This window comes from Nipponia nippon, unplaced genomic scaffold (assembly GCF_047370975.1).
Source record: "Nipponia nippon isolate SJK-2023a ecotype South Korea unplaced genomic scaffold, ASM4737097v1 scaffold_30, whole genome shotgun sequence".
Taxonomy (NCBI): Eukaryota; Metazoa; Chordata; class Aves; order Pelecaniformes; family Threskiornithidae; genus Nipponia; species Nipponia nippon.
Genome location: NW_028262348.1, coordinates 5,623,930 through 5,648,040, shown reverse-complemented (window position 1 = coordinate 5,648,040; position 24,111 = coordinate 5,623,930). Strand labels below are relative to the sequence as shown.

Below are 24,111 nucleotides of genomic sequence, written 5' to 3'. Positions count from 1 at the left end.
CAACTGCAGATGGGAGTCACCTATGCAGTAAGGACTTGTCTGCTCCAGGACAGGGAAGGAGGGAAGCCTGCGGGAGCGCTGAGGAGGATGGGAAAGCCAGCTTCACCCTGCCTCATCTACCAGCAGTGTAAACCTCATGCTTTTTGGGTAGACTGAGGTAAGCTCTTGTCCTTGCTGTACACAGGAGAGTGATCCCAAAAGAGCAGGGGTGGGATGTGGTGAGAGGGCTCAGATGTGCAAGCGGGGAGGAAGAACTCTCTCTTTCAGACTCTACCCAAGGGCCTGTCTTTACCAGGCTTCCTCCGGGGAACGCAGCAGCTCCACACCAGCAGAAGGAAAACCTGGCGATGGGGCCTCGCCAGCACTGGGTGAAGAGGTGCTGTGGTCGCAGGTGTCTCTCGCCACCTCCCCAGAGAGCAGCCCGGCTCCAGGGGACCAGAGCAGGGGAAAAACCACCCGCCGAGGCCTCCAGCACCGGGGGGTTCCGCTGCCTCCCGGAGGGACTGCCAGGGCCCGGCAGCCCCCGGGGACCCCGAGGCGAGCCGGGCCGGGCCGTGCGGGCGCGGCTGCCGCGGGAGGCGGAGGGGAGCGGGCCGGCCCGATGCCCGCAGCCGCCCGGGCGTCCCTATCCGCGGCTTCCTTTAGGTGGCACCTCTCCTCCAGGAATGAGCCGCCCGGAGCCGCCCGGCCCCTCGCAAGCCCAGCTCGGGCCGCGGCCGCGCACCGCGGGGGCTCTGCCGCGGAGCCGCCGCCGCCGCCGCCGTCGGAGCGGCCCCTGCGCGCTCCGTCTGCCCCCGGAGCGGCCCCTCCCTCTATCCATCCCGTGCCCGTCTCCCCCGTCCTCCCTCACTCCTCCAGCCAGTAAATCCGATCTAGGCTGATTCCTCTCACGTCAAACCACATGATCCCATAAAACATTCATCGCCTCTCCATCCCTGCGCCCCGCTCGCTCGCTCCCGGGATACAGTGCAGCAGGCTCCGCGCTCCCCGCCGCCGCCGCCGGCTCTGCCGCCCCGGGATCCACCGCAGCCCCGGCCCCGTGCGTGCGGCGGGCGGGAGGGAGGACGGACGGACGGAGGGAGGAGGCAGGCAGGCAGGCAGGCAGGCAGGGAGGGGGAGCCTCGCCTGGATGCTGACTCCAGCTCGGGGGCTGCTCATTCCCCCGATGAGCGAGGGCGCCGGCACAGGGAGAGCCCCCTCCCCGTGCGCCGCCGCTCCGCGCTCGGGCTGAAGTTTTGCACGGGGATCTGCCCCGCTTTCGCAAGGATTGTACCGCTGCCGCTCCGCTCGACTTTGCGCCTCCAGACGTGCCTTCCCCGACCCCTAAGATGAAGAGGGCGATAGCTGAAGGTAGGTGCGTCCCCGTCCCCGTGTCTGTCGTCCGTCCCGTCCCCCCCCGTCCCCCCCCCCCCGCGCCGGGGCTCCCCCGCTCCCCGGGGGGGCGGCAGGGCAGGGCGAGGCGGCCACGTCCCCAGCTTCGCACCGCACCGGGAACTTCCCTCGCTGCAACTTTTTTTTTTTTTTTTCTCTCCGCGGAGTCGGCGGGAGCGGCCAGGTCCCGCCGCGGGGGAGAGGGGCCGGACCCCGGGGGCTGGGCTGGGCTGGGCTGGGCTGAGCGCGGCCGGCGGGGCACGGCGGGAGCCGGGCGCTCGGCCCGGGAGAGGCGGCGGGGAGGGCGCGGGGGGAGCGGGAGCGCCGCGTCTGCGGGAGCGGAGGAGAGGCGAGGCCGGCGGGGGAGCGAGCACCGGGCTGCGCCCCGGCACGGCACGGCACGGCTCCAGCCGCGGAGCAAGGCAGCGGGATGGAAGGAGAGCAGCAGGCTGAGCCCCCTCCAGCCCCAGCCCCGCGGGGGGCCGGTCGGCCGCCCCCTGCCTCGGCTCGGCCTTGGGGTGCCTGGGCTCCCCCCGAAGTTGGAGCAGGCAAAGTGCCGCCGAGGGAAGCGGCATCCCGCACTCTCAAGCCTGCATCCCGCGGGGGTACGAAGCTGCTGCCCCGGCGGAGGGGATGGGGGCAGCTCGGCTCTCCCCCCGCTCCCAGCCCGGCCGGCGGGGAAGCACCGGCTCCGCTCCCCGATCCCGGCGGAGAAGCCGCGGGCCGCGCCGGGCCCGGCCGCCTGCGGGTGCCTCCGGCCGGGGAAGTTTGCGGCGGCTCCGGGTGGCCCGGAGGGACGGCGATGGCCGGGGTGCGGCGGGTGCGCCCCGCAGCGCCCCTCCCTCCGGGCCTTCCCTGCTTCGTCTCAGCCCGGTGTCCTTCAGCCAGAGGCTGGGGAGAGCTGGGGGTGCAGGGGGGGACCCCCACGTCGGCTCGACCCGCCAGGGGAGAGACACACAGCGTGCGGCGAGGCCTGGCACTGCCGGATCCTCAGGCTGAAAATAGCCCTTTTTCATCTGCTTCGGCAGCCCTGGCGACAGTCTTTGCTTCCCGGTGTGGAGGGATGGGGCTGGGTCTGTGTTGGCAGCAGTAGCCGGGGGCTGCGGCTGTTGTTAGAGCTGCCCTGCTGTACAGTCGTGGCTTGGCCATTTGCAGTCACTCTGGGTGAAACCTGAAATAAAGACCTACGTTTGGAGGAACACATGCTCTCACGCTGCAGGTTCAGACCACTTGGAGAAGCATGTGCCACCCAGGTGTGTTTGCTGGAAACCCAGCCCACAGGTTGCAGTTTTTAACTCGAGCTCCACTGCTGTCCAGGCTGCTGGTCAAGGGAGCATTTGGCATGTAGAGCCTCTTGCTGCAGAGTCTCTTCCCATGTGTGCCATCTCCAGCTTGCTTCCTGTTCCATCAGTGACACAAAAATAATCTTTTTTTTTTCTTTTTTCTTTCTTTCTATTTTGGGGGGCACTCTGGCTGATATATTTGTGATGATCAAAGGACATATCCAAGCTCTGATCCAAATGGCACACCGCCTCCTTTAGTGAGTTTGTGTCGTTTTTTTAAATCTGAAACAGCCAATTTATTCCTGTTTGGGAAACACCTTGGAGCAGGTTGCAGTTACAGCTTCTCCTGCGGGCCCTTAGGGGATACTGATATTTCAGCATCCATTTGCTATGTGCTGCACCATAGCCTGGTGCATGGGTTACCCGTTGATCTGAACTCAGTGCTTGTGTGCTTGTGCACAGACTCCTGGTGCCAAGTTGGTGGTGCGGGCTGCTTGTCTACTGTGGTGCTGTAGGACGGCTGTCAGCTGTGCAGAGCAGTATCCAGGTGATGGGTGTGGTACAGGCACCCAGGATAGCCTCTCCCCCACCGTTCGCGATCCTGCTGCAGCACAGCACTTTCTCTACACTGTGACATTCCCGGCTGCTGCCAGCATAATGTGAAACAACACAGAAGATAATGACATATAAAAACAGTGCTACAACAGCTTTATTTATAGAACAAGGCTTTGAGGGGTTTGGGTTTGAATTATTTTTTTTTCCCTGCAGTTTACGAATTGCTCCTGTGAGAGGCTGGGTAGCCTGGATTGCTGGTAGGTGTGACTGTAAAGTCCTTATGAACCTCAGGAGATTATGTGTAGATGAGTGACCATCCTACTGTATCTGGATTACATTTCCCACCGTGGGCTGCCAGGACACTTCAAGTGCCTTGTAAGCCAGAAATAGCCACCAGGGGCAGTTCGACAGGCAGAGCTTTGACCTGGTGTTCTCAGCACTTACTGCCTTACTAATACAATTTATTTATATTGAAAGAGGTCTTTCCATGCTTATTCTTTTAGAAAATTTATTTTTAAAAAAAACCAAACACAAAACCCTGCAATATGAGAACATACACCAAGCTCAGAGACTACGTATTCACTGATGTGAGAGCAGCTCGCTCTTCTTATTGAGAGAAAACACCATTCATCGGTGTATTATTTTATATTTGCTTTCTGTAAAACGTTCATTTTGTATCAAGGGGCCACAGCATTTCCTGGGCTTGGTCCCCCCTTCCCCACCAGGTAGCACATACCTCAGATCTATATTCTGTGGGACCATCAAAGGGTGTGTTTGGAGAGGTTTTCTAAAGAGGAATATCAGGGCAAAAAGGTGGAGGTGCCATTGTACTGCTCTGTGCCTGGGCGTTGTATCAGTGCAGATGTTGTATCCCTGCTGGTTCTGTGATGTTTTCCCCACTAAGAGCACTAGAGAAAGCTGGTCCAGAAAATAAGTTAATTAGAAACGGCAAGAAAGCCGCCGCTGCTCTCTCCGCTGCTGTGGCTTGTGGGCAGCATGTGCCTGTGCTGCTCACTACCAGCACAGGTAGCATGGCAGTCCTGTCTTAACAAGCCAGGTCCTTCATTAACTACCTTCATCCCGCATCAGAGCATTCAGATGCTCTGGACTTCGCTTGAGTAAAAACCTCCTGGGAGGCGAAGCTGGTTCATAAGTGCAAAGGAGCCGGTGGCGGGAAGGAGCAAGGGGAGGAAGGGGGCAGTTTGCTAGACAACTGAGATGCCTCCCTCTGCTTTCGTCTGCTACCTCCCTGCTCAGGTGGCTTGGAAGGGGAGGGCAAGGGGATGGCTGTCCATCCATACACTCAGCCTGGTGGCTTGCTATGGAGTTAGAAGCTGGTAGGGGACATGGGGGTCCACAACTCACATCCCCATAAATGTCTTGATACCGCTGTGACAATGTGTGCTAGTAATGAAGGCCTTGTGCCTGTGTAATCTTCTTCTGACACCAATGATGACTTTGGCCATTAAGCCTTCCAAAGGAATAAGCAAAATCTGCAAAATCCAGCAGCACCTATGTGAATTTTCCACCTTCTTCAGCTTAGAAACAGCTGTGAGATGAGGGCAGGGAAGGGGAAGGATGCTCCAGAGGCCAGCCCTCAGGCACGCTGCTACACAGCCTGCAGGCACAGTGATACTGGCTGTGGGGAGCTGCTGCCTACCCTGGAAAGCGCCGTGTCTTCCTTCCCTTCCCATCTTCCTGAGCCTTGAGGGAGAGGAGGAGGGAGAGGGAAAATCAGTTGAGCCAGAGCCTCAGCACAAAGCAGGACAAGGAAGATTGCAAAGAGCTGAGCTCTAATCTCTGCTCTGAGTCTGCACACGGCTGCCGTGCCAGTATCTCACACAGCTCAGTCCCGCCGTGCTGCGGGGTGCGTCCTGGTGGAGAGCCTGAAGCTGCAGTCCCAGTGTAGGATTCACCCTGCACATCCAGCCAGAGGCAGAACCGAAGGGTGAAGAAAGGAGTTGGTCTAATTAGGTGTGCATTCTCTTCCCCTTGGATTTGCAATGCTTTCTGCTGCTGTCACCTTCATTAAGACATATTTCTGAGTGCCAAGTAGCTCTTTGATGTTCCTAAAGAGGGATTTTTTATGCAGGAGGCACGCACACAGTGGAATAGGAGTATCCGGTACCCCTGCAAAGAGGTGTTGTAAGAGGCAGCATCACAGTATGGTGCCTGCAAGGGCTGGGAGTTGCACTAGGACTTCTCCCTTCTGTCCATGCAGAAAGCTTTGTGCTGTGTCCTAGAGCCAGATGGATCTGTCTAGGATTTGTGAGCACCAGGGTTTCAGGGCTTCTCCATCACAGACACGCACAGAGGTGTGGGAAGGAGGGGGAAGGCTTGTGATCTACAAAGCCCAGCCTCTCCTCCCCTTTCGTGCTTGTGGCTGCAACTCCTGGAGGTTTCCAGAGGATGAGGGAAAAGGCGACAATTGTACTGAAAACTCATAATCAGCTAAAAGAAGCAAAGGGTGGATCCTTCCATGTTTGCACAGAGATGCCAAAGCAATTCATACAAACTTTGCTAAAATGTGCAAACTCACCTCAGCCTGTACTGGTGTCTCATTATGGCTATCAGGATGCACAGCAGCGTGAGGTTTTGGTGTCTGATTATCCATTATGGTGGTGTTCAGTGATGATATGTAGACTCAGAGCAGAGTGGCTTCAGAGTGACACAGATATTTTCTATGGTATCTGTGCAGCATGCATGGAAAGGCCCTGCCTGTATGTAAGACAGAACACATCTGCATGTAGTGTTGCACAGGCTCTGCCCATCTCTCTGTGCTTTTAGAGAGCTCCTGGAAGTCAGGGCTTCTGGAGTCTGGTCTTGGCCCTGCTTCTGACTTCTTTGTATCGTTGACCAGGTCAGTGAGCCTTTCTGTGATTTAGTTTCAGCTGTTCCAGCTCTAACGCTGGGAGAGCGATGCTGAGTTATCTCCTGAGGGACCCAGAATATGCTTAAAGGTCAGTCCAGAGCTAAAACATGGAGGTCTGTGCAATTGCCAATCACTTCTTTAGCAGTGACACAGTGTCAGGTGACAAGACCGATGATCTTCTCCTTTGGGGTGTTGCTGCATCAACACCAGGTTTGTCTCTCTGGTCTGGCCTGCCTTCCTCACAACCTTTGCATTGTAGCTTGGAGCTGATCAATAGCACCAGCAGATTTTACAGCATTTATTGTCCCTCTCAACTCTCTGCTCCTGGAATCAGGGGATTAGAAAAGTACTTGAGTTTTATTTTGTAGCCTTCCTGCTTGTCAAGAAAAGTAGAAACATTACACAAGCATGTGCAAAATACTGAGGAAGTTGGAAGCAAGAGAATACTCCAATGCTGTGATTTTTAGTACAGTTTCTTGGTAGCTCAGTAGTATGAGGCATCAGTTTGATGACTGGCAAGTAGCAGGCTGCAACCCTTCTCCCCCAGACAGCCAGCAGTGGTAGAGTCCTCTCTGCATGGGTCAGGCAAGGCAGGGGTTACAGAATATTTGCTTTCATAAAATCATAGAATAGTTTGGAAGAGACATCTGGAGGTATCTAATCAACCTCCTGCTCAAAGCACAGCAAATTTCAAGGCTAGATCAGGTTGCTCAGCGTCTTGTCCTGTCAAGGATGGATATCATCTCCAAGGATGGAGATATCTTCTCCATAGATCAGACTTCTTGGCCTGTCTGGCCAAGGCTGCTGAAGCCCTTTGTCACCTGGCCTGGGTCAGGACCGTGAGCGGCCCATGTCCCTTTGGCATGGTCGGCGTACCTCTTGTCTGTCACTGGGCATGGCAGTGGTGGAGCAGGAGTGATGGTGCACATAGTGCCTGGGTCCATGCTTGATGGGAGTAAGCAGTTGTCCCTGTGAGTTCAGGAGCAGGTGTTGAGGGAGATATACCAAGGAGGATCTGAGAGTAGGGGTCACAGTCAGGGTCCCTGGCAGGGACACTCAGGAAGGCAGCAGAGACTTCCAGACATTTCTGTCTTGTGCCTGTGTGTTTGCTTTTCTGACTGCATTTGGGGATGAAGCCCTTTCTCTATACTGGTTACATCTCTCCCAGCATGGTGTCCCACATCAGTGTTAGTTAAAGCAGAGTTCCCCAGAAACTCTTTAGTCCTCAAATGCACCCTGTGCTGGAAGCCTTTCCTGGACACCGTGCAGTGGCAGAAACCTCTCCGAGGACATGGTTAGCATGGCCAAATTCCAGAATCCTGGAGGTGCTGCTGGGAAGGGCCCTCTGGAGGGTCCAGACTCCCACCCTGAGCAGGGCTATTGCTAATGTCAGATCAGGTCTGCTGTGGCTTTCTCTAGCCAAGCTTTGGAAACCTCCAGTGATGGAGACTTGCTGGCCTTTCCCAGTGCTGGAGCTGTTTAAAAAGCCTTTCCTAATGTCTGAACTGAACCTCCCAAACTGCAGTTCTTGGCCACGGCTCCTTGCTGTGTCATCTGGCCTCACAAAGGTGTGTTTGCCTCTGTTATCCTTATAACTGCCTTTGAGTAGCTGTAGACTGCAATTACATTGCCCCTTCACCTCCTCTTTGCCAGACCCAACCATCCTAACTCCCTCTACCTGACCTTGTAGGACGTATGCTATAGGCTTCTCACCATCTAGCTCACCCTCCACTGGACCTTTTTGGTTTCCCCCACATTAATTTTGGATGCAGGGGACCACAACTGGACGCAGTGTTCGAGGTGCAGCCTCCCCAGTCCTGAGCGGCAGTAACTTCCCCCACTCTGCTGTCCACACTCCTCTTAGCACAGCCCAGGATGTAGTTGCCGTATTCATAGTAAGAGCAACCATTTGCTCATATTCACCTTGGTGTCCACCATAGCTCCCAGGCTGTTTACAGCAGACTGCTGCTCACAGTTTGCAGGCTGGTATTGATGCACGGGGTTATTCTGCCCCAAGGTGCGGAACTTTATGCACTTCTTGTACCAAGTGAGTACTTCTTAATACTGTTCCTCTTTCACTCATTCAAAAAGCTTGGACATTTATGTAAACAGATGCCTACCTGCATATCAATTTGTTTCTTTACTGTACTGAAGTGTTATTTAGCAGTGGGTCAGAAACATTTGAAGAAGTCCAGGGTTGCCACCCAGCACTTGGCTTCTCCAAATCACCCTGCTGAAAGGCTGTTCCCCGTGCTGCTGCCCAAGTTCCAGTCCAGACAGCTAAGGAGAAGCTGATCCTTGACATGGGTTGCCTTCTTCCTTCCACCAGCAACATCCTTAGGTGATCAAAGTCCTTTTGCCAAATGATACTTGTTTTGCTGTTTGCTTCCTGGAGTTGACTCAGAAAAACTTTCTTGTCCAGCATTTCTGTCCTTTATCCAAGGAGGCCTCCATGAAGGTCTGGAGAGTCTTTATTGTCAGCTATGCTTTGATCCCCATCCACAGCTGCAATTCCACATGGAGATGAAAAAAGGGCCCAGATTTCTCTACACCAGTACACCAATACACCAGTAGAGTGAAGTTCACTGCCTGGATGGGAGTTTCCAGCCCATCACAGCTTTGCTCCATCTCGTGGGAGTTCCACACATTCCCTCAGATGGCTCTTTGGATCTCGTTGCCTTTCTGACAGTTGTGGTTTCTTTTATCTCTCTGTGTTGCACCTTCCGCTGGAAACAAAGGAATGTTTGCATTCAAATTTGATGCTTTCTTTTCTTCCCTGAGTGCACGGGATAATTATAGTGCCTTGCATGGACTTGTACTAATTGATCAGTTATTAGTGATAATTATAATTTACATGATGGTTTAGGAAGAAGGGGCACTTCTATGGTAGAAGTGATGCTCTAAGATAACAGTTCAGAATTGCTTGCTGATGTGTCAGATCATCTCCTGTGTGGTGCTCATTGGGGAAACGGGTTAACTTTTTTTTTTTGTTGTTAAGAACAAATCTTTTGCAAGAGCCATCTGGCTGCTAAATTCTTCTCCTGAAGCTGTGCAGTTTGCTGGGAGTTCATTTGCGTCTTTAACTACTAAAGAGAAAGTAAAAGTGACTGATTAGGCTAAGACTGGGACCATTCACATCAAAGTGACAGATTTTGTGAGCTGGATTTGGGAAAGTGTTTAAAACTGGTGTGTTTTCATTAAATTTTGAAGACTGTGGGCAGAACTATGCTCTCGGCACTCCAGCACAGCTCTCGACTCTGCACCCTGCGTCGTTATGTCAGAGTGAATTGTGTGGCTGTTAAAATTTGTGTGTGCTTGTTTGATGACTTTAAATATTGATTTTAATTGTGCGTCTTTCTTAAGGCTGTGAATGATGATCAGAGCCACATACAATACCCTATGTGCATAACACAGCAATGTGTGCAGGGAAGAGATGTGAACTCAGTCTGACTCTTACCAGAAGTCTTAGGAGGAGGGAGAGGAAAGGAAAAATCTTTGGAGGCCCCAAATTCAACTTTCCCTGCTTCCAGGCACCACGGGGGGCTTTGTCAGAGACATGCCATCAGCTGCTGGGCAAGTCGGGATTTCAGAAGCCTTTTGCGAGTGCTGGTGTCAGGCTGTGAAGGCTACATACCCTCCTCTGACAAAAGGCATCTTTTGAAATCCTAAGAGCAAATACTGAGTTTGTTAACATTGTATTTGTCTCTGCAGAGAAAAATGATCACCTGAAAGCCACTGGGACCTTTAGGACTTGCACATCTCCACAGCATCAGCATGTTTTGAGGGGTGGTGGGAAGTTGCAGCGTGAGCAGCAAAACCCTCTCCCTGGGCACACGTCCTTTCCCAAGTGCACGTGTCCAGCATGGATCCAGCTGTGATTAATGCTTTCCATGCCCGTGCAAACATGGTTAGCGTTGGCTTTACACTAGAGGGCTGTCTGTCCCTTTCCCTTCAGAGAACAGGCAGGAGGCTGTGTGCTGGGAACGCTCTTGTCGTTCACAGTATCCACACAATTTGACAGCGGCCCGTTTTGTCAGGCGGGTAATGCGATGCGGGCTTGTATTTACTGCTCACTGCCTCTCTTCGTGCTGCACAAGAACATCCGTGTCCTGGTCTGGAGGGCACTTTGAAGCCGTTTGTCTCGGGTGAAGTGAAACCTCTCTGGTTTTATCACGAGGCACTCTGTCCTCCTGCATGGGTCAGCAGCCTTTTTGCAAGAAGCAGCAGGCTGCAGACTGGCAGTAGTCTTCCCCTCCTGTTTGTTCAGGCCACTTTTGCTGTCAGGAGTAATAGCATCGAGTGTTAACGCAGGGGCTTGCTCTGGGTTTCCGGCAGTGTGGCATTTTCTGCTGCTGCCCTGTGCTTGCGAGGAGCTGCAGCCCTGAACATTTGCACATCCAGTTCTGCAAGCTGTGGAGTGGACCCAGGCAGGAGATGCTTTGGAAGTGGCTACCCTGGGGGCAGGAGGAGGGTCTTCAGTGTCCTAGGGCTGAAAGAGATTTGGCAGCTTTCCATAAGATCAGGTGAGATGGCTTCCTGTGGCTCTTTTGCTAACAGCAGGGCTGGGACCATTGTGGGGACCTTGGCCACCATGAAGGCCAATTGCTTCGGATCCACAGAGGCACTCATATCACAGCTTTATTTAATTCTGCCCCCACTCATCTTCGTCTAGACTGGCTTTAACTCAGGTGAAGATGAAACTAGCTGAGGTTTGCCTCTGCTTAACAAACTTGGTTTAAATTCAGACCTTTCCTTAAAGCGGTATGGCTGCCTGGAGAGATGCAACTGCAAAGAGAAGCCCCTCAGTGACTTCCAAGTGCATTGTGCCAGCTGCGTTCGGGGCATTTGTTTCCGTTCCTGGATGCCTGTGCAGTCAGCGTTTGGCTTGGTTTGGGCAGAACCAGTGTTAATTGAGAGCAGCCAAGTCCTTTGGCCTTTGCTAACAAGGGTCTGCTTCAGTGAACAGGGCTGGAGGTGTTGGGGATGCAGTGAGGTGGCTGGGAGCCAGTGGAGTGGGAGGCACTGGTGGGAGGGAAAGTGGTGCTGGGCACACTCTGAGGCTGTCCTGCACACACTGAAGTGCAGACGTCAGTTCTTTGTCAGCAGCTGATTTATCAAGTCCAGGGACTTCTCTCCCTCTCTCTTTTCTCAATTTGCAGCTAATATATCCTGAAGGGAGGGGGGAATTAATAATGGTAATTACAGCAGCTCACAGTCCTGAGCAGTAGCATTAACCACATGCATAGTGATGAATGGTGGGAGACTGCTCTGCCACGAGGAAGCTGGATGTGGAGATGGCCTGTTGGACCTACTCTCCGTCCACCACCACCCATGGGCTGGGACAGCAGCTGCTGCCAGATGTGAGGCAGGAGGGGGATTGGCAGCAGGAGCAGGCTGAGATCTGCCGTCACCTGAACTCAGGGCAGGGATGTCCTTGGGCTGAGCATTAGAGATGAGCCTGTTTGCTGCTCAGGTGTCACCTGCTGCAGGCAGGCATTGCTTTGCTGTCTCTGCTCCTGGCCCGGTCATCTGCTGCAGAAGCTGGGAGCTGCAAGCAGGCAGGAGGGCATTGCCTGACTCCTAATGTCACACATCTGCCTTGCCTTTTTGCTCTGGTCCTGCTCCTCCAACATCCCTCTACAGACCTTGCCCTAGGGTCTCCATGGAGCATGTAAAGGTCTGCAGAGCAGCTCAGCTCTTTCCAGACACCAACTGCAGTGCATGACCAGCACGGGATTTCGGCATGAGAAGGCAGCGTGCTGGTGCTGCCTTTCCCTGTCCGTGGTGTGGGATGTTCCCTGCCCATGTGCCCAGCCAGGCTGGTGTGCAGGGCAGTTTGGGAAGTCCCTGGGGAGCTGCCCAGGCTGGGCTGGTGGGCTGCATCGCTCCACCCCAGCCCCTGCTCCCCCCACATTTGAACTCCCCTGCGGAAACCAACAGCTGCTGAATCTCTTGCTTGGCTGGTTCAATTTCAATCCACAAAATGAATTTTAGGCCCTCTGGGTGAGACGGCAAAGGGATTCTGCCAGCCAAGGCTGTCTGGGCATTGTGGGGGTGTCCGCTCTTGCAGGCTTTGACGTGTCATCTTTAAGCCTCAATTTCTGACATCGTGTGGTGAAGTGAGACTTCAGCTGGGGCTTGGAGGCAGAGCCTGGCCGGGGGCCTGTGGCTTGCATCTAAGACTGGAAGAGGTAACATCTTCGGGTTTGATGTTACCCACAAGACAGATGAGCCATCTCTCCTGGTCTTTTTAGGAAGAGCCATTCCTAATACGACATGCTGTTTGCTGTTGGGGCACTGGCTGTACTCCGAGGGAAATGTGTTGTCTGGAAATCAGGCAGCGGTTATTTAAATGGTGTCCGCAGGTCAGCAAGCACTATTCCGATTTTCCCGAGGCTGCATTCTCTCCTGTGTGCAGTGGAGGGTGGTTCCAAGCCCTGGGAAGAGGCTCTGTGTGGGGCTGGGGTTGCTGCTGATGCTCGAGCAATGCGCCTGCCCGGGCTCCGCTTTCCTGCTCGACGAGTGTCGTTGTGTCTGAATAATGGGCCCTTTTTCTCCCAGGTTGGAAGGGAGCACCAAGGGAGCAGCACAGCCAAAGAGAGACTTTTGTATGAGTGGCACAATAAATGAATCTGAGCTGCCTCCTGGGAACCAGCCCAGAAGAGACTGACTTTACTTGGCCATGGCTTTCTAGTGGGAAATGCACTTCTTTCGCTGTATTTATTTTTGGCTTTCCTAGTGTTTTGCTAGGCTTACAATTAATCCTAAGCTTCTGGGTGGACAGCTGGGCTGCGGGGACAAAGTCTTCTTCAAAGCAGTTTGCTTGGTCATTTCCTGAGGACCTTGGATTTACTAGGAGCTTGGGAGAGCTTGACCTGGGTCCACCTGGGGCATGTGAACACGCCGCTTTTGATGGAGAAGAGGTATCCGTGGCTGCAGCCTGCGCGAGGAATGGGGTGGAGAAGCCACTTGGCACTCTCCCATCAGATGGACAGGGAATTTGCTCTCCCTTGGGAGAGGTGGTGGCTGGTATGTTGCTGCTTGGAGCTGGCACATGGGGAAGGGACCAACTGTGTGTCGCTGCGTACGTGAGTTGGTGGCACGTTGGCATGGTGCGTGTTGCATGGGTGTTAGAGCTGGACTTGCCCCTCACCCAGGTGCACCTGGCATGTTTTTATTGTCAGGAGGATCCTCCAGAACAGACTTTGCCTTTTCCAGCCTTGCCACCTGTGCAGCATTACGTGAAATGTCTTGGGATTGCACTGTGATGGATGGGCTGCAGGACTGGCAGGCATTGAGAGGAGCTGTGCTGGGCTCCCTGGCATTCCCTGCACTGCACGGTCTCTGCCTTTGGTGCCGGAGGGGGATCCCAACCCTCTGACGTATTCAGTGCCTGCCTTTTGAGCTTGTTTTATTGGCAAACACCCAGTGGGTGCCAGCCAAGGCAGCTCTCTGTGTGCTGTGGACTCGTTTCCCTGCCTGCACCCTCTTCCCTCCTCTTGCTACAGCTGACATGGACCCCCTGGAAGTGTTTGAGCTGTGTTGGTTTTGGCTGGGTTTCTGAGCCTTTCTAGCTTGCTCCTCTCTTCCTAAAATGAAGGCTTCGCTGCTGCTCATCTGAGCATGACTCCCTTGCCATGCACATTTGTGCCCTGTTTCCTGCACGTAAAGCCACAGCGAAAAGCATGGGCTCAATGGGGGAAAACTGCTGATGTCAAAACTCCTAAAAAACTCAGTGACGAATTTGCTTGTCACACAGCTTGCTCCACTCGCTGTGTGCTGGTGGGAGACGGGCGTAGTTGAGCTTAGGCATCTGCTGCTGTCTGCTGCAATGCAGACAACGTACGGGCCAGTGAGTAGAGCACGGGGTCCCCTGGCCAGGGCGCGAGGTCCAGCTCTGCTGGTGACCTGCTGTCAGGCAAATGATTTAGTGTGTGACATACAGAGGCCACGGGCCAGCGGCTCCCACCGCCCCTGTGTGTGACCGAGGCACACAGCCTCACCTGATTAAATCCTCATCAGCATATCGTTGTCCTTCTGTCTGGAGAGGAGGGTGAGAGTCGTTATGTCTGCCTCCCCCCTGCCTGTCCCCACATCCCCTGCATTCAGAAGAGCTTGGGTGCAGAGTGAACATCCCCAAGGAAGGAGATTGGGCAAACTGATGGCCTGCAGTACTGCAGGTGCCGGGTCCAGTTGCTCTGAACCTGGGGAATGCAGCGCTGGACTGCTAAAAAAGATATACGAGCTCTCCCTGCATGCAGGGCTGGAGCAGAGCAGGCATTTACTGCTCTCTCTAAACCTGAGAGATCCTGTGAATTAAAGGAACGAGCCTGACACTTGGCACCAGGAGACGTAGGAAGTGATAATGGGAGATAGGGCTGTAATGGCACAGGAATCTCTCAGTATGATGGCAGCTAAATGACGCGGTAAGAAAAATTGCACCTCAATGTGAGTGTCAAAATTGACAGAGAGGAAAAAGAGATGAACAGTGTTTGGAAGTGCACCCCAACAGCTCCTGTAAAAGAGCCTTGACCCACCTTTGGCTCAGTCTGGAGTCAGCCTGCCAGAGCAGCTCGCGTGATCCCCAGCTTTCCCCTCCTGCTTCCCCCAAACCTCTCATGCTTGGGAAGGATGAGATGATGGGCAAGATCAATCGTTCAGGCCAAGTGCACACTCATGCAGCCTTGCAGGAGCCCGCCAGACCTTTCGGGATCTTGAGGTTGTATGCATGGTTGTAAGACCAAAATGCCCATCGCAGAGTGTGGATGTGCCTGGATGCATGATACCATGCGCACGCATGTGGAGCTATGCGAGCAGAGGCCGTATGTGCGTTTGGACAAGCAAGCAGGGTATGGTGAGTGCTGCATGAGGGGCTGCCTTTGTTTCTGTCACGGGACAGGGGTGAAAATGATCATGGGATGAGCACACGACTTGTGAAGGGGAAGGGGCTGCAGCTTGTTTATCACCCAAAAGAGACGAAAATCAGAGACACAGAACAAAACTAATCAAAGAAATGGGTATGGTGAATACAGGCTAATGACAGGCTCCGCCAAGCATCTGGGCAGCGGTCAGCATTGCTATCTGTTGCAGGGGCTGAGCCTTGTGTGATCTGATGGTTCTGGAGCTGATGAGGCAAGAGGCTCAGCGCTGAGAAAAGCATAGTGGTGCTCCCTGTCCTCACCTGCGTGCTGGGCTCCAGGGGAGCTGGGAGCCTGGTGCACATCTTGGTGTGGGGCTCTGGCAGCCAGAACGGGAGCATGTGTGAAGGAGGATAAAAACTGGATGAGGAGAAAATGGAAGGTCTGTATGTTAATCAGTGGTGTCTCCTCCCTTGGAGAATCATGGTTCCTTCCACCCCCTTCTCTCCAAAAAGACCTAAATTACTGAGGACACAAAGGGAGTTTGACATGAAGAGAGCTCAAGGTGCTGGAGCTACCTGATGTCAAAGGGAGATGGAAAAGACGGGCCAGTATATAGGAGAAAGCACGGTGACAAATGGCATGGGGAAGATAGCTTGGCTGTTCCTTCTGATACAACAGCCAGATGGCAACACACTGAAAAGCATAGGAGGAGAGTGTTTCAGTAGCAGGAGAGTCCTCCGGAGCTGCCTCCCACAAGGTCCTGCTGAAAGTCCACGGAAGGTGCAGCAAGGGCCACATATTTATATTTTCAGGAAAACATCCAGCAAGGCCAACCTGCAGGCTCTCCCGCTTCTGGCAGGGATGGAGGAGAGCTGAGGGTACAAGACAGCCCTGCTGCCTGCAGGAATGCAAAGCGGGGTCATCACCAGTCCCCGCCAGAGTAGCTCCTTCTGGAAAACCAGCAGCTGGTGCCACCAGCCTCGGCACTGCCCCTCTTTGGACCCTGTTTTCTCCTCTACCAACAGCTCTGGGTGCAGGTGCATCCTCGCGACCTGCTCCCTCTCAAGCATTGCCACCTTGGTTTCTTACTTCAGAGGAGCTTGCTAAGGAGATGAGAGAGCGGGTTATTCTTCAAAACATAAAACAAACATCTGGAGGAGCAGAAACAAGGCTTGGGAGACAAAAAGTGGTAGGTAAAGATGAATATTGAATACACATTTAGCAATGGTGGATACGCATTGCTCAGTGTTACCGAAGGACTGATGCTGAGCTACATGGCATTGCTGAGCTGGTGAACTGGTGCTGCAGGGTGGTCCTGTGCCCACACTTCAGGGGAGGCCCTCTGTTTCTCCCACCACGTGTGCTGCCGAAGAGTTTCTCCCTGTGTTTCAGTAGCTTGTGGCTGAGCCTGAGCCCTCTCCCACTGAGGCCCCTCCCTGACTACTGCATTGCTTCTGCTTAGCTGAAACCAACCCTTCCCTGTCCGGTGATTCACTCGTGGCTTGTTCATTTGAATTTGTAACAGTCCTTCTGCACACACTATAAAGAGTATTTAATGTGCAGCGTTTTGCTGAGTCTGTAGCCTTTGGAGCTTTTTGTGAAGACTGTGGCCTCCCTGGACACGTTATTTGAGCAATACAGTCCCAGGCACACTGTTGAAAGCAGATGTTGTGCTAGTTAATACAGAAGTGCCTCCATTGCTTCTTCCCAGGATGTATCCAGTCCTGGCTGTTTTTCAGATGGGGTAATGAAGGTAAAGCTGGCTTCCTTCTCGGTGCTCTGAGCTGCTCTACAGATGCATGGCCAAAACTTCATCCCCTCCACTGCTTGTGGTCCTTTGTTTTGTTTCCTCTCAGAACTAAAGGCCAGCGTGGAGAAGTTGCATGGTGCTACCCAAAAGGGTCCCTCAGCCCTGGTGGGCACAGGGTGTTTGTGCTCCTTGTGCAGCAGGCTGGCAGCAGTTCGTCCTGAAAGACTGTCTGACTCTTCAGAGCAGCACCAGGAAATATGCAAATTTAACCTTTGAATTTACTGTGCTGTTCTTTTCCTGGGAAATGTCACTCAGGGCATCAAGCTGGGATTGCCTGGTCTCAGGAGGGGAGTGGGCATCAGTGGCATATGCTCTGTTTCTGGGGATGCATCCAGCTGGCCCACAGCATGGGGAGCTGGGTCCTCCAGGGAGTCTTTAGGTGCTCCCTGCGAGCAGGAGCTCCCGTGCTCTGGAAGCGCTGGGAGCTCCCGTGCTCTGCCTTGCTGGCAGCAGAAGCCGCCCTGAACCGATGTGATGTGATGGGTGGAACATGTTTCAGTGACTTGAGCTGGCTCCTGAGTGACGTAAGGAGGATTATGTCCCCATCGCCGGTGTTGGGCGGGGGAGCTGTCAGCAGTGACACATCTCACAGCTGTGAGAGCGGCTCGTGGGAGCCCACGCCAGTGCCGGAGAGGGCTCCTCTGCCTCGAGGGAGGGGAGCGCTTGCAGGGTTGGATCCAGATGATGCTGCTGCAGCAGGAGGGAGCTCCCCATTCGGTTGAATGCGCAGCAAAGAGCTGAAGGGAATCCCAGCTGTCAAAGCCAGCAGTGACTGATAAGACTGTACTAGCTCTGACCAGAGACTAAGATGAAGGGTTGAGTTTACAGGCTGCCCCTGGGAGGTACCTATGAAGCAAAAAAAAGGTGTGATTACAGTGTGGGCAGGAGTGACTGTGCAAAGAAGATCAATTTCAGCACAGGTGAATAACCAAAGACTATATCAATATCCCTGGAGGGCTTTGCCCTGGTTGCTGGGCCATCCATGCCAAAGCCTTTCCTGCCACATGAGCTCTGTTGCTTTTATGAGCTCCTACCAGCGTGGATATGCCTATCTCTGCAGCATTTCCACCATACCTATGTGGGCTATGCCAGCTTCAGGTGTGGTTTTGAGGAGGCAGAATACGCCTGAAGAGCACTGTGAATGGCCCTGGTGCAGAGTGTTCCCTGCAGCTTTTTGCAGAGTTATTACAGTTGCCAGTACAGATTTGTCTTTGTTTAGGACAAATGCTTCAGGGTCAGCAGAGCAGGAACTCTCAAAGAACAAGCCAAGGTGTGCAGCTGGGCTCTCCTCCAGGACCCTCCGATAACAGCCAGCATGGGCAGCTCCAGGCTAGCAAGACCCTGAAATAACAGAGCAGAGTGCAGCCTGCCTTCACAAGCATCCCTAAAAATAGCAAGGCAGGATGTCCATGTGATGGGTTTCAACAGGAAAATAGATTCATTTCCCAGCTCCCAGAGGGGTTTTTGGAAACAGCAGAGAGTAAATAAGGGTTTTGAAAGTGATGACAAATACCTTGGAGGTGCCCTTCCAAGCAGCCTTAACTGTTTGAAATTACACTCACATTTCCAGTGGCTCTGAGAAGAGGAGTGTGAGACCCTGAAGATCTCCAGATCTACTGTGCTCTTATTTGCTTGGGTGCTAATTAAGAGAATATCGAAGCTCTGCTATGTATTCTGCAACTCTCTGTAAATTTAGATAAGAACCATTACAAATCCATCACAAGGTGTATTAAAATCTCCTTAATTAATAAACAATAAACACAGCAGTCTCCGGGAGAAGGGCTGTGAGCACTGGAGAGGAATGCAGGACAAGGATGGACACCAAGTCACAGAGCAATGAGACAAGGTGGGGAGGATTACTACCCACTCAGTCCTCATCCCCCAGGAGCAAGGCAGTGCAGCAAAAGGAGTTGTCGCAGGCTCTGCAGAGGAAAGCGGCTGGTCTCATAGCTGATAGTTGCAGGCTCAAGCTGTTGCCAGAGCCCTTGGTTTTGCCAGGTGTGGCTGCTTGGGGACCGAAAAAGCATCACAGTCTTTGAAAGATGAGAGCAGTGCAGGGATGGGTTTCCCTGTCCTGTGCAACTTGAAAGCATATGGCCAATGGCAGGTGTCACCCAAGGGACGCTGGTTCAAGCCCCTGCGGCAAGAAGAGGGTGGAGCAGACGTAGCCAGAAGAGACAGCCTGCCCCAAGGCTATGCAGGCAATCTGGACTGAAAGATGCTGGATTATTTACACGAAGAATGGCTCCAAATGGAGATGGGGATTAGAGTTAGCATCTCACAGCAATGGCTTGCATGGAGCATGCTTCTGACCCCACTGGCTAACTGGGATCTGAACTGGCCCAAAGCCTGAATGAGTGCCTTCACCACTGGGGCAACTTTGGGCTTTGCATGCTCCTTGACCAGAAGTACCTTCCTGGTCCAGACACACACCTTCCTGATCAAGTTTTCTTGAAACTAGCAGTAATATATGGAGCTTGCACCATATTCACAATTTCTGATGAAAAATTGCATCTCAGAAGGGGAGTCCTCACTTGCTTAAAGAGAAAGAATGCTGGGGTTTGAGCTGTAGGTGTGGTTAATACACAGATGCAAGAAGGAGGTGGGTTCCTAGGTGGGGAACTCAAGTCCTGAGCTGTGGTGGGTTTATGTCCCTGGAAAGCTATGCAGAGAATTGCCCTATTGCAGATGGAACAGTTCAAGGAAATCCCATGGGTTGTTCTTTCAGGGACCTTAGCTCCTGAGAACAGGGGCTTTATTGTCCGCTTGTCCTCTGGGAGCTGGCAAGGAAGGTCCACAGGCTTTCTGGGTGACATGGAGCAGTTTCCTCTCCTTTGTCTCCAGATCTTTTTGCAATAGCTCACTTAGGAATATTTCCATTTCAGGAAGCGCTTCCTCTCCCAGATCTGGATGCTGTGCTTGTGTCACCCACTTTTGTGATCTGCTGCCTCTGGGGACATAGCATTTCAATTCACATTACTATGCCTGTACCTTGGGGAGAAGTGTCAGACCAAGACAGACCCCTCTTCTCCATGTTCCTCTTCTACCAGATGGGCTGGGCTTTCCTGGTCTCCACTGTCTTTAGGACATCGAGGGCAATAGCTAGGAGGGACATAGCATTAGTACTGGGTGGGAGTGAAGCCAATAAAAGGAGGTAGTCTGCTTTTACTAAAGCTATCTCAATTCATGTGTGGGCACTGATGGTTGCAGTTTCTTCAGGAGCAAGAAGGCAGTTGCATCCCTTGCTTGGTGGGTTCAGAGGTCTGAATGTTCCTGACAAGGTTTATTACTTGGCTGATCCTGGTGATGTGACGTTTGAGCCCGTTGTGAAGCATGCTGTGTCCAAACTGCCTTTCACTCCCTGCGGTACTCCCAATTTGTGTCAGTTGAGGGTTGATGAGGCAATCTGTGTGACAAGCATCTGGGTGCTGCACTCACAAATCAGCAGGGCTAAAGGAGAACTCACCAGGCAAAGATGCAAAATTTAAATAATCCTCAGATAGCGTCTTAAAGCCCTGACAGGCTCCAGAAAGGTGGTTTCTAGAACAGACTCTATTCTCCACCTGCCCTAGGGCAGAAATACTGATGTCTTCTGCTGGCTGTTCAGTCCCTCATAAATCCATTGTGTCCTTTAATAATGTCCATTCCTGGCACCTGCACCCTCTCCTGACCATTCCCTGTCCTGGGTGAGCACACGTTGTGCTGCCAGGTCTCCCGGCCCCACGGCACCTTGCAGGGCAGCTCTGAAGGCCACAAATTTGTCCCTTAGGGACAGAGGTTGGGACCTTGGAGTCTGGCCTGAAAATAGCAAAATACATACAATTGCTGTGTCTCTGTAAAAAGAGCCTGTCTGGTTTCAGGCTTTACTGTCTAGACAGAGAGCGGGTGTTGGAAAGGAGTGGGGGGGTTGTGTGGTGATGGCACTCACATGTACCTCTCCAGCTGTGCTGACTCGGCCATCTGTTCCCGAGGCAGCTGTGCAACATGCTAAGTGGCCATGTCCTTCATCCCCAGCAGGAGGACCATAGGGGGGTCACCCCAGCCCACCTCCTCGGGTACCTATGCTAAAGGTTTTCAGCCGTCACTATCTAGTGCAACTCCCTTCCCAGGGAGGATGACAGGTCCAGTTTCAGTGACCAAGACTGGGGCACCCACTCTGCATGAAAGTTGTGCTGTGGCCTCGATGCACCCGCAGCGTCATCAAAGGGCTGGATGGGGGGTGGCAGAGGGCTTTGCATAGGGGCTGCAGTGCTGACGGGTCTTTCACAGGTTACTGACCAGGTTAAAGCGCTCCAGTGTGTCTGCCCTGGCACTGCATAATGCTCCCATGCTGTCTGCCCTGCTAAGAAATTACTTCAGCAAGGCTATGGCCAGCCAGGCACGTGGGAACAACTCTTGCTCCAGCTGCAAGCCAGGGGCTGTTTGAGGAGTGCTGGGGCGGCAGAGCTGTGCTGTCAAACCTGAGACAGAGGAGGATGCATGGGCTGGAGCGAAGACCGTGGGTCTCTGCCTGGAGAGCTTTGCCTCCTGGATGTCCCTCAGGCTGGCAGGAGGGGTAGATGTCCTCCAGAGCAAGGCCAGGGGAGCCAGGCCCTGTGCAGGGCCAGAAGCTCTCCATCCCACGTGCTTTTCTCCCCAGGCTGGCTAAAAAGTCTGCATAGAAGGTGGGTGGCCCTCCTTGTACCCTCGGAGCTTGGCCCTGCCACCAGGGCAGCCTGTACAAGCCAAGATGGTTTCTTGGACATGCATCCAGCATCAGAAGCTGCGGGCTCCAGGGACAAAGGGGTGTCTGTCCCCGTTCCTGTCTTCCTCATGGTGCTTTGCTTGGCTCTGGAGATAGGCTGCTTCCCCATGTCTGCCATGTGATATCTGATCTGTGTGTTATGTCTGTAGGTCCCCTGCTGTCTGAGGAGAGATGGGGCTGCTTAGTTAAAACCGCAAACGCTAATTACTTATCCTTATGGCACTGCTAAGATCATGTTCCTCTGAATTGCCACAGACCTCTCTTGCATCTCCAGAGGCAAGGGACCTCAGTGGTGGCTAAGCTACACGTGAGGCAGTCCAGTCCTGGGGGAAAGCGGCGTAACCCATGTGCATTCAAGGAGATGCTGGCTGGAGCTGGGTTTGGACCATGAGTCTGGGGGGTCCTTGCAAGCAGCCTCCCCCTGGGGCTGGGTCATGCCTGGGAGGAGAGCGGTGTGCTGTGTCCGCTGTTGTACCTGTGAGCTGGCAGTGTTTGGCCAGCAGTGAAGGAATAGCAAAGGCATCATGGATGGACTAATTCTTCTGGCATTCACCTGAGGAAGAAGAAATGATGGGGGAGTCAACTCCTGGCTCATCTGTGCAGAGGCACCTGTGCAGGGAGCTCAACTGCAAAGTTCTCGCATGCATAGCATTCTGTGGTGGGGGTATGGGCACATTTGTGACTTCTCTGCCACAGCCCATGTGTGCACGGCAGGACTGACGGGTCTCCCATATCTGACAATATACTGCAGTTGTACACATCCAGAGCTGGAAGACATTTTGGGTGAGAGCTGCAACTACAGCAGAGCTGCCCGTGCTCTGGGGTTTAGGCATTTCTTCCAAAATTCACTCAGGAGCAAACATGTGAGCTGCTTGTGCACATGTCTAACCGCAGCTGTAAAGGAAAGCAACAGAGATTTCAAATGGCACTGCCTGTTTTACCATTTCAGGAAGAAGTGTGTCTTATTATAATTGCCTTGCTTATTTGGAAGAAAAAACCCACTGTAGTTACTAGAAATTCAATATAGAAATTGCTAGTTACTACCCTCTGTAGACTAATTTTGAGGGTAGAAGAAGAATGAGGAATTTAATGCACACTATAATGAATGTCAATCTTCTCTCTTAATGAATAGGAATCAGTTTGCTGCACATTGTAGGGAAATGAAAAGCATCCAAAGTTCAATTCACTTTTTTCTTTTTTTCCTTTCTTTCTCTTTTTTTTCTTTTTGAGAGAGATAATACGGCACACAGCAGATGGGTACATTCATTTGTGAACACTAAGGTTTTTTATCTCTCACTGTACAAGTCAAGGTTTTCCTTCAACTGAGCTTTGTAAAATTTCCTATACAAGCTGAGGCATAATGCCATTTACAGAGCTGGATCCTTGAGAGCAAGGTGGGTTTTTTTTTTTCCCCCTCCCTCCTGTAGCAAACCATCCAGACAATTAAAAGCAGAGATGACCCAGCTTGTGCTTGATATATGCTTGCTATTCTCAGCCATGGCTTTGCTTGCTGGATTTGTAGAGGGGGGGTGTGTGTGTGTGGGTGTGGGTGTGGGTGTGTGTGGGTGTGTGTGTGTGTGTGTGTGTGTGTGTGACTCTTGTGCAATTAGGTCCCTCGGAGGGGACACAAAACCCCATCCTATTGCTGCACATGAAAGCGGTACTTCTGCCTGCTTTCTTAGCTGCTTCCCTTGCCAGCAGGGATCCCCCACTGCGAGCCAAAGGACGAGTTTGCAGCAAGAGCTTTAAATTTTAAAAGGCCGACGTAGTTAGCATAGCATCAGCCTCCAGCCTCATTCCTAGCTGCGGAGGCTGTGCAGGAATTTGTGTTTAATAGCAAGGAGAGGGTGGACTCTTCAGCATGGTCCAGCTCCGTGATCCACAGGACCTTGATCTGCAAGAGCTTGCTTTGCTTTCATGATGCAGGGTCTCTGGAGGAGCAGAGCATCTCGGTCTCACGAGGGGGAGGATTTCTGTGGAGTAGCAGAGCCTGTATCAGGAGCCCTTCCTAGTCCCTGTCCCAGTGGTGCTGTTCCTTGGCAGCTTTGTCACTGTGGGAGAACCACCCTTCAGTGTGGTTCGGGGCACCTACTGGAAGCTGCTGAGCTCCTGTCAGTGGTCTCAGTTAAGCCAGGCTGGACATTTATATGCCTTTCTCTGTGGCTCCATTAACACCGTAGCTAGCTTGGAGAGTTTTAGGAGACCTTGCTGCAGCCCATGGATAGAGGTCAGCAGCTGGGTGTTGTGGCAGCAGAAGGCTTGGTGGACATCTCTGGTGGTGGGGCCAGGGCCCTGAAGTCCTCTGGCTGATGCAGCTGGATGGCTGAGCAGGTCTTGCTTGTCAGTCTTTCTAAACAGTGGTGGGTCATTGCTAGTGGTCCCCTGGCTTGTTAAGAGTTATTTCCTGAGCCTGGATGGCCTTTAGGATGAGACCTTGACTGGCTTTTCAGATTTCTCCTTGCATCTCTCCGGGTTTTGAATTCACAGCACTTGTCTGCATGGGAGAACCACGCTCACCTGAGGTCCAAGCCAAGCCCCATCCTGGCCTGGAGGGACACCAGTGGAGAGTGCCCCGTGGGCACAGATCCATATTACAGCTAAGGTGATCCATGGAC

The 24,111-nt window shown here is 53.1% G+C and overlaps 1 protein-coding gene across 1 annotated transcript in view; it reads left to right on the top strand.

Moving 5' to 3' along the window:
- Window positions 1–867: 867 nt before the first annotated feature.
- RTN4R (reticulon 4 receptor) overlaps window positions 868–24,111 on the top strand; it is an 81,724-nt gene continuing 58,480 nt past the window's right edge. The window contains exon 1 of the mRNA XM_087768536.1: window positions 868–1,350. Within this exon, the coding sequence (XP_087624662.1) occupies window positions 1,329–1,350 (22 nt within the window). The 5' untranslated portion in view covers window positions 868–1,328. The remainder of the gene's footprint in view (window positions 1,351–24,111) is intronic.